Consider the following 15,471-nt stretch of genomic DNA (forward strand, 5'->3'; position numbering starts at 1 on the left):
TCGTGCCACAGAACTCGAGAACGGAACTGCTCACGTCAAATAGTAAAATGATCGAAAATGATACATAATCAAGTTTATACATATAATATAAATCCTAAAGCCATCCAAGGATCAAGTGACCCTCAGCTCAGTGGTTGTCGGGTCGTCCCATGCCAAGTGACACCAAGACGGAACGAAGTCACTCGGCTCTGCTCTCATCAATGCATGCGTATGCACATAATATAATAATAATATATTGTCTCCACGAGAAGAAGACAAACTAGTATCCTAATATTCTAATAATATAAATATAGTATTATTTAATTACTCTACTCCTACAATACAGTAAATTCAGGTTTTTCAGGGCTTATGCAATTCTACCTATAGTGCAGAAAAGGATAAACATGCTCTACAGTTTTAATGCAACTACTTAAAATAAAGTGCAGATGTCAGGTCAGATGGATTGACTGGTAAGAGTACACCCCCGAAAGAAAATAATTAAGATATCTCACACCTGAGGGGGCTGGAGTCTCTGTCGCTAATAATCAGTGTGCTCCGCGTATGCTCCGAACTGCGGGTCAGTCGGATCGGTCCACTAGTCGGACTCGTACGGAGTTGACTGATCTGTGATCACATAATTTAAACTAATTAAATCTGCGCTAATTTTATTCTAACCCTCATCCCAATTAATATGCAAGTCAAATTCTCGATTATTTCGATTTTATAAAATTACTGATTCAGTCAGTCTGACTAATTCGAGTTGTCATATATTAATTATTTACTTTCATGCCATCGAGCTTAGCATAAATCCAAATTTTTATAAGTTCGTTAGATATTGATCATTCACTTTGATCTAAATTAATCTAGTTTAATCCTAAATTAATTTATATTTTTAATAATTTAATTTGAAGATAAATTGCTTGTAAAATTTCAAATGTCGAAATATTCGTAAAATAATTATTTGTGAGTTACAGAAATTTTACATGTGTTCTACTTAATTAATATATCCTAATTACATATCTACTTTGATTTCTAAAGCAATTATAATTATTTAAGTCGATCGAAATTCGGTTTCAAAAATTATATTATAATTTTAACAATCCCTAATACTAATATTCTACTAAAAATATAATAATTGTATATTTATTACTAATTTCGTTTTTAGTTTATTATAGTATAGTTATTAATATAATCAAACATGCACATAATTTTATATCACCTTATAGTTAATCATGTTATAATTCAAATTCCTAATCTCGGCAGCAAAGGATAAGGGTGACTTTGCTTAAATTTGGTCTCTTTTTATGTCAAATTCTTGAACCGTGTCCAGAAGAGCCGAAGCTCATATTTTATTTAAAATATTTTTCTATTAAGTTCTATTTACTATTAGATCTAATGATAATTCATACTTAAAATTTATGACATAAACTTCAAATATATTTCCCGAAATCAAAATAGTAGTCCAAGATCATTACTAAAATTTTCTACATTTTAAAACTAATATTTCTATGAAATTCCCACTAGAAAAGGTTTATTATACAAATTTTAACATCCTGTCACAAAGAGATCTCTATTCAGGGACTGTTTTCTAAACAAGTTTTATTTTCTGTCACAGTTTAGTCCTTGAACCTTGTCAGACTCGAATTTTTGCATTTCACACCCCGTTATTTACCAGAATCCACTTAGAGCTGTACAGAACCCTGGAATTTTACATAAAAGGCCTCGAGACGTTACAGAATAACACCAGACTGTGCAGAATGCTGAAAAATTGCATAAATGACTCCGGAAACTCAGAACCGCATACCAGTATACCAGAGAATGATCGTATCAACTGATACTAGTGTGTAGGTAGGTGTAAAAATGTAATTTAGAGCAAGGCATCAAGGAATTCAACTTGTATATAATATCTAGGGTATATCCGAGCTATGGTACATGTGGTACTAATAGGAGAACACAAGCAAATCACAACTCTAGACTATCCTAACAACAAATCAAGTGTAGTGAAGTGTTTAATTGCTAGTTCATACATTTATCAAAGGTTTAGAGTCAAGCTCAGATCAAGAAGCACTAACAGTAACATTAATCATTATGCTCATTTATTTTAGAGAAAGCAAGAACAATTTATGTCACAGGTTTAGAAGCAGGAAGCAATCAACAAAAAAAAGAATTAATGTCACATGTAGTCATCCAAATAAATTTGAACAAGGTGTCAACAAAAAGTTTAAGCTAGAAATTATCAAGAGTAAATATCCAAGTCTTACAACGTCCAATCAGATCGAAAATGGAACGAATTTGCAATGATAGAAAAATCAGCGATATCAACTCGGCAGGTGTCAATAAAATCAATCGGCTATAGTCAGACTTGGAACAACAAGTAGTTTGAGTAAAGGCTAATTGACCAACATACTAACACAATCAAAATTAATACAAGTAGTAACACAAGGAGGAGAAATAGCGAGAGAGTTTACATTACCGGTTAATAAATTCAGTCGGCACCCGAGATAGAGAGAATGATGTGAGAGCGTTAGTCTCCTTCACCTCCGCTACATAATCACCACTCACCGCCACGGTACATAGACATAAGGGTAAGAGTAACAAATCGATCAATAACACAACAAAGTAGTGAGCTTTGCTGAACTAGGTTGGGTTCGATTTCGTTGTAATGAAGAAAAGGCTGATGTGCTAGTAGTGTCCGGTTCTGACGCCGATAGGGTGAAGAGCTGTCAAGGTTGCTATAGGTCATAGGAGCAGCCATGTTATCATGGGCAGAGAGAGAGAGAGAGAGAGAGAGACGAGATAGGAAGGTCAGGAGTCAACAGAGTGCCAAGAGGGAAGACATGGTGGTGAGAAGAGTAGGCAGCATGAGGCATAGCCGCATAGGAGAGTGGTGAATGTCAATGGAAGTGACATTACGGGGAGTAGTCAATGGAAGTGACTTTGTAGTACATAAATAAGTAAATGAAGATGGGATGGGAGCACGTACGGAAGGTGAAGAGAAAACAGAGGAAGGGCCGGTTCCTTCTCGTCCAAGGAAGACAGCAAAGGAGGAAATCAAAGAGAAATGGGCCCATCCGTCATAGGAACAAAAACAATAGGGAAAGTAAAGTAAAATAAAATGAGTGAAAAAAGGAAAATAAAACCGTGTAGCATGAAACTGTGAGGCCATATATGTGGCTCTGTATAATTCATTAAACAAAAATTTATTTTGTTAATCTTGTATTAAGATTTATTTGTAATTTAGTAATTGTTAATTTCTTCTTATATTTATTTTGTTTATAGTTTGATTTTTAAAATATGAATAATTCAATATCAGATAGTACACACACATATAATTATCAAATCACTTCCTTATAATTCCTAAATAAATAAATTTTTTGATTTATATATAAAATTATTCGTACGAAAATTTGTATGTTTTTACATTTTCAATTAGATCTCTGAAATTCTTAAATGAACAAGTTTTAGAAAATATATAATTTAATTGTAAGAAAATTTTTCGTATAATTATACTTTTAGTTAGAATTTAATTATTTAGTTATGTACATGATTTGATTTATATTTCTAAATTTTAGATTCGTTTTATATTACTCAGATAAAATCTGAGCGTTCGTTAATCTAATAAAATTTTTAATTAGACGAAATGATCAATTTAAGGATTAAATCATGTTTTAAAATTTAGGAATATAACAATAACAATGACAGTATTTTACAAGATCTTAAACGTTTTTATTAGCGTTTCACTTCAATTTAAAACGCTAATAATGATAGAGTAAGTATTAAGAATAAAGATATTTTAGATTGACTACCACATGTTTAATTATTTTTTAATGGTACAGATAAAATAATAGGCTGAAAGATCACAACAAAATATAAATTAAGAAGAGCTCAAAAATAAGAAAGAGTTGGAAAGTGTTAACTTACGGAACAAATAAGTTTAAAAAAAAAAGTATTGCAGCAGTAATAAAAAAAATCAGGAAGATCTCAAGAACAAATAAGAAATTAAGTTTTCCTTCCATTATCACTACAAGCCAGTTAAAACTCAGGTTCGATGGGTTCAATCACTGTCCAATACGATTAAATATTTGTACGCGTCCCGCTTTAAAATTTGTGTCTGCTTTAATTTTTCTGTGCAAACAGTCATGATACTCATTATAGGTTCCATGGGCGTTCTTTAGTTCAGGAGGCACGACTCCAAATTCTCTGAGTTAACTCAAATTTTTAGATTGAAATCGGAGCGTTAGATCAGATCAATTGGTCCGGGTGGAATGCAAAGAATCATTTAATATTTGTGCCAAACAAATTGGACGGTCCGGATCTAAACTCAAAATTTGAGTTACCTTAGGTTAATGAATTTCAGTAGGCACTGGCGCACTGAGAACTGACACTTGTCCTCTGTAACTGTAAGACTGCACTCTGCAACGCACCCGCCCCCTCACGTCGACCATCCATCTCCCTTTTCGATTCAATAAATGCCAAAAACCATTTCTTAATGGCGTCTTCCTCCTCTATCGCCTCGAATCATCCCCCTCTAATGGCATCACCCTCTCAGAAATCACTCGACCTCCTCGGCATCATCTCGCGTCAGCTCCAACACCATGCAGTACCGAGCGCTATACAATTCCAAAACCCGACTCCTAAGCCCGATAGCATTCTTTCACCCGAGCTTAGCGACATTCGCTCAAATCATATTGCTCCATCCGAATCCGACGATTCAGAGGAGGACCTCACCGCTTACAAGTCTTCTCTCACTCATGGAGATAATGACGAGAATGCCCTTGCTCTGGAAGAACCGCCGATGAAACGTGGGAGAAAGCGGCTCAAACAACCAAAGGAGCTGATTCAAACTAAAGCCATGTCCCAGGAAGACATGCTACAGTGGCGTGCAATGAATCGCGGAGTAAGAATCGCGTATGAATCACTAAGGTGCCACTACCACCTTGAGTACATCACGAACCCACATGTCAGGGAGGCAACTAAATTGGACCGCTCTGACATGAAGGCTTTCAGTAAGATGCGCAAGCTGGGGTTGGAGCTGATACAGTACAGGCGGCCTTACCAGCGGATTCTTGGGTCCATACCAGGAGTCGAAATAGGTGATATTTTCTTTTACCGTGCCGAGCTGAGTCTCCTTGGACTGCATGGTCCAACCCAGGCCGGCATCGGGTACGCACCATGTTCATTTGTCAAAGAGAAGGAACCGATTGCGATTAGTGTCGTTGCTTCTGGTGGCTATGACGATGACAGAGAGGTATAAGAACACATTCTGTTGCATTATATATAATTAATTTTGTTATCTTAGAAACATGTGAAAACGAGCAAAGTATTCCTCTGTTGGGTCATGAGGGTGCATTATACTATGATTCCATAAGGAAAAAGTATATTATATTTATTTGGAATTTGTTGCAGTGATGTACAAAAAACATAGCTTTCTGTTATGATACAGTCATAACTCATTACTGTGGTTTAATCAAGGATATTTTTGTGAGCTCTCTCTCTAAGTACTTTTGGTTCTGTTCTTTCTGTGTTATATTTAAGTATTTGGTCCAACCACATTTTCTATTCGCAGGTGGGGAATAAAGAATGATAAAACAACCCTCTGTTTTTTTAGGCTTCAAAAGTTGCTCTTGGTTGTGTAAGGATACCAAATTGAACACTCAATCTTTATCAAAATGGGTATTGAGTGCTTAATTGCTAGTATTAGTGCTATTAAGAACTTGATTAAATTCTACTTTTTAAATTCAATTAAAAAAATAGCACACTTTACTCTTAATACTGAATTTGCATGTTGATTTGATAGGAGAGAATTTATGCCGAATGTTGCAATGTTGCAGGAAAAAAAAGAGCTCTCCATCAAATTCTTAGAGTGCTAATACAAGCAATTAAGCACTAACTACTCATGTTGATAAAAATTTAATGTTCAATTTGGTATCCTTACATAACCAAGCGCAACTTTGGAAGCCTAAAACAGAGAGGGATGTTTTATCATTTTTTTTCCCCACCTTCTATTAGAAAATTTAGTTGGACCATATACTTAAATATAACATAGAAAGAACAGAACCAAAAATATTTAAAGAGAGAGAGCTCATAGCTACGAGTATCCTGAAGCCTATAGTTTCAGGAATCAGGATAGATGTGGCACAAACCGTACAAGACCCTTCCAATGGATCTAAGTACCAGCTTGTTTCTATTGCATCATAGCAGTTTCCTTGACTTGAGTATAGGACCTTTGCTTTGTCGTATGCATGCAGTTTCTCCCTCAAAATAGCTCTGCTATATTTGGTCCAGACCGGTGTATGGTGCATGGTGTAAATGCAAACTCCATCTAATGCCCTTCCTCTTTTTATGACAGGTGGGAGACGAAGTGTTATTATACACAGGCAGTGGTGGTAAAGGCCGTAACGACTCTCATGTGTCAGCTGACCAGAGACTTGAGAGAGGCAACTTAGCTCTAGAGCGTAGCATGTACTATGGAACTGAGGTCCGTGTTATTCGAGGTATGCCACTTGCGCCCAACTCTAGTCGGAAGCTCTACGTGTATGACGGCTTGTACAGAGTTATTGATTGCAGGCCTAGCAACAGTGAATCAGGCTGCCGTTTGTACCAATTCAAGTTGCTGCGTATTCAGGGACAATGTCAATTAGGAAGCAAAACAATTCGTATTGCTGCTGAGACAAAAGCTAAGTTGGCAGAGAGAACCGTACCATCTGGGTATGTAAGCCCAGATATATCTGGTAAGAAGGAGGCAATAACAGTACCATTTTTTAATGATGTAGACAAGAAGCATGACCCCATGTTGTATGAGTACTTGAAGTCCCCTGAATACCGCTCTTCTTCAATACAGTCAGCTATGAAGGGATGTGAATGCCGCTCGACCTGCTCTGACAAGTGCTCCTGCAAAGATAGAAATGGTGGCACATTTGCATATGATAACGGGGTTTTATTACAAGGCCGACCAGTCGTGTATGAGTGTGGGGATGGTTGTCATTGTCCTGCCACATGTTCTAACCGGGTAAGTCAGAAAGGTTTGAGGTACCTATTGGAGGTGTTTAGGTCAACAGATACCAAATGGGGGGTACGGTCTCTTGACCCAATCCCGGCTGGCACATTCATATGTGAATTCAGTGGTGATGTGGTTTTGAGAGATATGGTTAAGCCAGGTTCAGAATATCAAACAACTCTGATTGACCCAAGAAAGTTCCCTCCGAGGTGGCATTACTGGGGGGACCTGTCTGCTGTCTTTCCTGAGTGGAAGCCAGCTGAGTCACCTGCTCTGGAGAAACAGCCGGGTTACATTTTAGATATCTCAAAAAGGAACAATGTTGCGAGCTATATTAGTCATAGCAATGCCCCAAATGCGTTCATCCAGTTCGTACTGTACTCGCATGACAATGTTGAGTTTCCTAGAATGGCAGTGTTTGCAATGGAGAATATCCCCCCTTTGAGGGATATCACCCTCGACTATGGTTGGTGATTTATTCATTCATTTTTTTATTTATTTTGTTTATATACATGCTCTTTTTGGGCAGCATGTTACATTATTCCCACATCCTGATGAGCCCGTGTTCTCTACACCCCACGTTGTTAAAAGAGCAACAATGTGATCCCGATTATCCGATTTTAAGCATAAACAAATTTTTATGAGGCGAGCAATTTTGAGATCATAATGAGTGATTCTGAATGCTGCCCCTTCTAGGTAGCAGTGCAACTTAATACCAGCTAAAGTTGCTATCATTTTTCATTTTTCATATCAGTTATTTAACTATCACCATTGTGTCCATCCAGATTCATATTAATTTCAGGGTTTAGGTTACAATTGTGTCCAATTGAATTCTGGGTTCAAAAAATTGGATTTAATTGACATTTCAGATAAACTATGTTAGGTTAAACCAGTTGCCTATTCAGATTATTCTGGTAGACTAGACCTGTTATTTTGTATGTGCTTGAATTTGTATTCAATGTTCTTTTATATACATTCCTGTGATATATCGTTTCCTTTGTTGCAATCAGTTGTATTTTAACCTTATAGCAGGAATGCAGGATGCAGCGGCGTATCTGATGGAGAAGAGTAAAATTGGATCTAGCTCTTGTTGTTTGTTAAATGGAGAGTAGAGGTATAAATATATAGTAAACATAATTAAAACCCTTTCTCTTCCTTTATTTTCTTTCTGCATCTCACCAGGGTGTATGATTTTGCTGTGAGTGGGTTTAATTTTGTTGCATGGGGAATCACTAGGATTGCTTAAATCTGGATCCTGCATTAGGTATTAAACTTAATTTATTTATGTTTAAATAGTCAAATATGTTGGAGAGGTAGAACTTGTGCCTATTGAAGAATTAATAGTTTTCTCTAGGTGATTTTGGATTGTGTAAATCAGGCATCTTGGTAATTGTAGGAGTTAAAATATTATCGTGCTGATTAATACTTGGCTTCCAGTTTTGCTGAAAAATGACTAGTAAAATGTGTGTCAGTTTTGCTGAAAAATCGAGTTACCTGTCAAATAAATTTTACCAGTAAAATGTGGTGTCCATCTACTCGTTTTACTTGTCATTTTACCACTAAAATGTGGTCAGTGACAGCCTCCATAAGATTGACAGGACCTTACCAGCAAAAAAATCATTTTACCAGTAACCTTGTATACAAAAATCATTGGCTGCTGCTCCTGATCCTTTAGGGTATTTTGCTTCTTTTTTTTTTCTTTTTTTTTTTATGTTACAATCTGTCAATTTTCTCTTTTCATCTTTCTCATTTATTTATTTCAATTTTATTTTCATTTAAATCTTGTAACCATGGCACAACTTGTGTCACCATAAATAAAATTTGAGGGCTTGACCCTCATCTTTTTTAAAAAAAAAATATCCCCTTCAATTTTTGAATGAAACATTGTAGATGGTAATATATGATTAGAAGTTTTCTCCTATGAAACTTTGAACAATTTTTGACCAAAATATACACGTATATATGTACGCAATTACCTTCAGTATTTTGCTTTTTATTTTGCCAAATTAAGCAATCTATCTGAATTGCATATGTTCGGAGAACAGATAACATCAACTCAAAAGAAGAATATAAAACGAAACAATCGATTTAACAATATATATTTGTGCAAAAAGTAAAAGCTTGATTCAAAATGTGAATTTAATATTTTACGTCAATTTAATTTCGAACTGAAATATTTTCCGAAATATAATCTAAAAATGATAAAAATTAACATTAAATAATCCAATAATGATATGATTATACAAATCTATACTAAAAAAAAGAATATTAAATATCAAGGCTTCTCACAATTAGTGCCGCATCAGCAATGCTTTTATCCGTCCAATTGTGATTTTTCTCCTCATTTATCATCATAGAAGTGCTTTATTTTCTCATACCGCACTTTTGTTTTGATAAGGGAACATGTTTCGATGGGAAGAGGGGGCTGTCCGATGGCCATCGGATCACTTTTGTGTTTGATGGGTTCTCTCACCGTCAGATCTGCTTTATGATTCGTGTACGGATTTTAAAGCAGACGCAAAATTGCGGGCGCGAATCCTAAAGCAGATCCGACGATGAAGAAAATCAATCGAACACAAAAGTGGTCCGATGGGCGTCGGACGCCCCGCTCTCCCGTTTCGATGTATCTAAAGTACAATTAACTAGTTCAAATTAATGGACGCGTTTGAGATGATCGATCAACCACGCTCCACGCATGCATTTCTGGTGTCACCCTCTTTTGATTGATTGATTTGGAAAGTCTCTGGCTGGGTTGAAGAAAAGGGACCTTATTTGAAGCAGAAACAGGCCGAGATGAGAGAGGAGTGCCAGGAAATAAAATCGGCCCAGATAAATTAGGTACAATGCGGGTTTGGGCTGAAAATGAGGCCCATAAGAGGTTGAGAGCGGCCTGTGCGGGAAATTGTTTGCGGTCTGAGCTGGGTAAGGGCGTAAGGCGGGTTGGTGGATCGGAATTCGTATCCTCTGTCTGAGATATCTCAAATTTACACCCTATCTTCAATAAACAAATCACTTTTAAATATCATTTTTAAAAGTAAATTGGTTTACAGATTAAATTTATCACTTAAAATTGTTCCAACAAATTTAAAAATTAAAATGTCAATTTCAAGAACTTTCAAATTCTAGTCCTATTAAGTTTCAACACATGTTCGGATTCTGATTTTTCGGATGCTATTCCATTGGCATTCCCAATTAATTCGGATCACCTCAGGTATCTGATTAGGGGTGTTCAAACGGTTTGGTTTATTTGGTTTTGAACCGAACCGAAAAATTTCGGTTTAAATGATTCGGTTTTTCGTTTAAATGAATCAGATCGGTTCGGTTTAGATTTTTTAAAACCAACTAAACTGAACCGACTGATTTATAATGGTTCGAACCAGCCCTCTTCATTTCCGGTTTATAATGTCGATCCTCCTCTCTTTCTCTTCCTGTTTCCCTCTTTCTTTCTTACCTCCGAACCCCAACCCAAATTTGTGAAATCACAGATCACAAGGACTCTCTCTCTCTCTCTCTCTCTTCCTCCCTCTCCCTCCCTCCTCCTCTTGGTTTTCCTCTTTTTTCTCCGAACCACCCCTTTTCCTCTACTGTCCTTTGCACGATGTCGCGAGAAAAGACTGTGACGACCATGGATGCCCGTGTGTTTGCTCTCAAGTGACAGGAGAGGACCCTCCATGGATTTGGTTTTCACCTTTTCTCCGACGTTTCTCGACGCACCACGCACTCACCCACACACGCCAACCTGCTCTGATGCTTTAAGCCTTTAATTCAGGGGCCTATATAAACGCTTCGCCACAACATTTCACCGCTCGTCTCTTGTCATTAATCCATACAGCACAAATCACCACACACCACCACAACATGCCATCTGATCAATCCAACTCCGCCACATCCAATCACCTGCACAATCCCCCTGCGGAGGCGGTTCCCAGCTTCCCCCCGCCCGAATGCGAATCCGACGAGTCTTGGGTCTGGTCTCAGATCAAAGCGGTGGCGCACCGCGACGCCGAATCCGAACCCGCTTTGGCTTCTTACCTCTACGCCACCGTCCTCTCTCATCCCTCTCTGCCTCGGTCGCTCTCTTTCCACCTCGCTAACAAATTGTGCTCCTCTACTCTGTTGTCGACCCTGTTGTACGACCTGTTCGTCGCCTCTTTCTCCGAGCACCTCACTCTCAGGTTGGCTGCTGTGGCGGATTTGATCGCGGTTAAGCAGAGGGATCCAGCGTGTGTGTCTTTCTCGCACTGTTTGTTGAATTACAAGGGGTTTCTTGCAATTCAGGCGCACAGGGTTTCCCACGTGCTCTGGTAAGAGAGAAGTGTTTTATTCTTGCTTTTCCTTGTATTTTTTATATGGAAATCACCGTAAATTTGGCATATTGAGCTTCATTCTATCTCGTTTAATTATCCAAACTTTAGGCCCTTATTCAAAGCTTTCATAAATTGTGATTAAGGATTTTTAGAGGAGTTAAATGAAACAAGGAGCGTCGGCTACTTTTTAAAAAACAGTAAAAAAAAGTCTTGTGAGGAAAATAAATTTTAATCTGATGATTTATGAGTGCTCATCTCAGCTGTTTGAATAAGAGTCATCAGAATGATAATAGCTTGAGGATTTTTGTGGCTCTAAAAAATTGATTTATGCAGGGTTATTTTCAGCTTCATTTTTTTAATTTAAACAGAAAGAAAAAAAAAACTGTGAACCTCATTTAAGCTGAAAAGGAGGTTTAAAGTTACTGCTTTAATAAAGGAAGTGACTGTTTCACCAATTTTTCTGGATCATAAGACATTTTAGTATAAAATTTTCATCGAAGTTTGTTCATTGCTCTCTGTTAAACAGATTTCTGAAAATGATGTTTCCTAAACTAGTTAATTATTAATGGTTGCCTGTTGTACTGTTGGAATCTATTGTAGTTACTTTGGAGGATTATTTCATTTATGCATTAGTGTGTCATTAGATCAGGTGAAACAGTAGGTTTAGTTAGACCCTGTGAAGCATTAAGGTGCAGGTTCATAGGTTATACCAGCATATATTGGTAGAGGACAAAACAATGTGAACTGGTACCATCCTGCTAGTTGCATGAACCCATTTGCTTATTAAGGCACCTATTTGTAAGCGAATAACTATTGGATTTGTCCTGGGTTATTTTTTTTTAAGTTTATTAACAACATTCATTTCTGGATCTGTATCTGTCTTCAATGTTAAGTACTTTCTATGCAACAGCATATTCTATTTTATTCAAGCAGCTAAATGCATTACTTGTCATTCTTAATTCCTTGTTGTCTCTTACTGAGAAAACATTTATCTTTACCTCAGGACCCAGAACCGCAAACCGCTTGCACTGGCCCTCCAATCTCGCATCGCAGATGTGTTTGCCGTCGACATCCACCCAGCAGCACACATCGGGAAGGGCATCCTCCTTGACCATGCAACCGGTGTCGTGATTGGTGAAACAGCGGTCATTGGCAATAACGTCTCCATCCTCCACCATGTCACACTCGGTGGCACTGGCAAGGCCGTAGGCGACCGCCACCCCAAGATCGGCGATGGGGTCTTGATCGGCGCTGGGGCCACCATCTTGGGCAACATCAAGATTGGTGAAGGTGCCAAGATTGGGGCAGGATCACTGGTTTTGATTGATGTGCCACCTAGAGCAACAGCTGTTGGGAATCCTGCGAGATTGATCGGACGGAAAGCGGGGGGAGAGCCAGTGAAGGATGAAGGGGATGGGGATGTGTTTCCGGGAGAGACCATGGATCATACCTCGTTTATTCAACAATGGTGTGATTATACCATATAGTAGATTGAAAAAGGAGTGACACGACCGTTGTTTGCATTTCTTCACTTTGTGTGAGTTTGTGCAGGCATTGTGGCTATTTGGCTATTAAGCTTGTGGTTAATTATTTATCATTGAGTATTGACATTTCCTCAATCAACTATAGAAAATGCAATCATATTTGATAAGAGATGAAGATGTTGAGAAGATAGAAATGAAGGGCAGTATTTTGAGCTTTGCCTTTTTTTTGTCAGTCTTTGGGCGGGAAAAAAGCAAAAAATAGGAAAGGTTGTGCGATGTAAACTGGTGTATTTTATAACAGTTATTGTTAGGAAATAGGAGTTATGTATTTTGTATAGACTTTAAATAAAGAATGAACTGGTATTCGATCACGCTGTGACTATCTGATATTCAATGAATCTGGACTGCATAAATTGAAGACTGGATTATGCATCTTTTTAAATTTGGATTAATAATTTTTTTATCACTTCTTAAGAACTATTATTAAATGAATCTCGGACTACACAGTATAACCAGGGTCCAGGGTGGTATCTATCCTTTTTTGTTTAAAAATTGAAGTTGACAAAGTCAACTGGTTTACGCTAATTTGTAATTAATAATAACTCTGTACAAATTCTAGAATGGTTTCACCATTCACGCAATGACGCAACTGTGATCATTCAAATAAGGCATGGAAGAAAATGTGGTTCCAAACTTCCAATGACTAGGCTGGGCAAATAAATCCTTTTTTAATTTATTAAGTGTTTCTAGCTATATATTCTACTGCGTAATATATGTTCATCTGGGTTGACGGTCATAAGTAAATCAGGCTTAATTCGAGGTTTAAATGATAGGATTTAGTCGAGGCCAAAATGGCAGTCTGAAATACGGAGATAATGGCAATTTTCAACATATTAAGATACCCGGAGTTATACTATTTTATTTCTGCATAGCACATATTTGGGGAACAACAGCTTTGTGAATGTTTACTCCAAAGATAAGTTGTGTATGTTGAAGCATTACTCTGGAATATATCTTTTCAAGATTTGTATATTTAAATTTTAAGACACGTCAGCTGGAGTTCAGATGCGTATCAGGGTATTGTAGTCCAATAATATATTATATATATATGGCTGATTATGAATCCATGGTTCTTTAATTATAGTTTTCTGCTGTCAATTGGTCTATTTATAATAATCTTGTTTTGCCGAGTTAAAAACTTAAAACGAACAAAATAGTTGAAAAAAAAGATTTTCATTTTAGATTTGTTCAAATGGGCAGTTGTACCGGAAATAAAGGCTGACTGGTGGGGGCACAAGCAAGGGTTCATTTTTGGAGGGCTTCTTGGAGCACGATCTAATAAATTATGCAAAGCTAGAAGTTCAGATGACAACTCTGCATATGTCCGCAAGACTTTTGCTGAAGAAGATCAAGAAAATCTCTATAATCTGGTCCAGGTACCTTTTACTGGCTTTGATTATTCTGACTCTTTGGGGATGAGCATTTTTGTATTTTTGTTGTTACGATTGATACCTAGCTAGTAAATTGTTTGAGCATATTCATATGTGCAAGTTGTTACAATTAATACTTAGTTATAAATTGTTTGAGCATATATCTTCAAAATTATTTATCTCTTCAGGAGTTTCTATGCATCAGTAGAAATCATTCTACTCTAATTAACTGATGATAACTTGGTTAGTTTGATTCAATTTATTGATCAAATCTTGTGAAGTTCATTCAGCTGTTATTGGTCTATTGAAAGGTGGACTTTGGAAAATCATGTAAAATCGAATAAAAATGCTAAAAATGCATATTTTAGCTATAAACTGGTTGTTGTGAAGTCTTCTATCTGACTGTGTATTTGGTTTTCAGGTTTGGACTTGTGATAAGTCTGCACTGACTGATCTGTCACAGGAGGTCATTTTGGAGTTTTAGAGGTACCAATAAGGGCTTACATGAGCTAAGCTTACTTCCTAGATTTATGAAATTGTGTGTCTTGAATAATGATAAACTTTGATTTTGTAAATGTGATATTTTATCTAGTGAGTGTTATTTGTAAATTAGGATGTGTTATTTGATATCTTTATTTCAGACTGCTTGTTTTATATATAGGCTAGCAAAAATATATGGTAGCTGGCTAAATAATAAAATTTATTTAAAAAAAAAAAAATCTAGTGTCGGCTATTTAATAAAAATGCGACACTAATGCCTTACTTTTAGTGTCGGCTATTTAATTAAAGAACTGTCTTTGTTCATAATTTAATATAATAATAATAATTAATATCTCTTAAACAGTAATACAAAAAGTTTTTTAGATAAAATGTAAGAAACAAAGATGAATTTATTCATGAACACTGAAAGAGTAAAAACAAATTGAAAAGGAAATGTTGAAGAATGATAAAATGTTGTATAGATGCAAAACAAAACTGATGATAGATACACGCAACGGGGGAAAAGATATTTTCTTTAGAAGAAGAGAGGAATGTACGAAATTACGTATCTCTCCCTCTAAAATTTATAATATCATATACCCTTCTAAATTTGAAAACTTACAAATTTATTGAATTAAAACTCTATTTTTTTAAAAATATCCATTTTACCTTTATTACAAAATAAAAAAAATGTAGTACGGTTTCTAAAAAAAAAAGTGTAGCATGTTTAAGAGATGTAATTAGCCTTCTAATCGGTCAGTTTTAAGAACACATAGTTTATTTTCTTATTTGTA

The 15,471-nt window shown here is 36.5% G+C and overlaps 1 protein-coding gene and 1 pseudogene across 2 annotated transcripts; both read left to right on the top strand.

The window, feature by feature from the left end:
• The first annotated feature begins 4,468 nt into the window (after positions 1-4,468).
• LOC144543963 (histone-lysine N-methyltransferase family member SUVH2 pseudogene) lies at positions 4,469-7,450 on the top strand (annotated as a pseudogene). Its single transcript, XR_013508111.1, has 2 exons — positions 4,469-5,227; positions 6,329-7,450. The product of XR_013508111.1 is annotated as a histone-lysine N-methyltransferase family member SUVH2 pseudogene (transcript).
• Positions 7,451-10,524: 3,074 nt separating this feature from the next.
• On the top strand, positions 10,525-13,138 carry LOC144543678 (putative serine acetyltransferase 1). Its single transcript, XM_078292030.1, has 2 exons — positions 10,525-11,280; positions 12,287-13,138. The coding sequence occupies exons 1-2, from the start codon at positions 10,835-10,837 to the stop codon at positions 12,768-12,770; spliced, it is 930 nt and encodes a 309-aa protein (XP_078148156.1). The 5' UTR covers positions 10,525-10,834; the 3' UTR covers positions 12,771-13,138.
• Positions 13,139-15,471: the final 2,333 nt, after the last annotated feature.

The sequence above is a fragment of the Carex rostrata genome, chromosome 25, assembly GCF_964058835.1.
Source record: "Carex rostrata chromosome 25, lpCarRost1.2, whole genome shotgun sequence".
Classification (NCBI taxonomy): Eukaryota; Viridiplantae; Streptophyta; class Magnoliopsida; order Poales; family Cyperaceae; genus Carex; species Carex rostrata.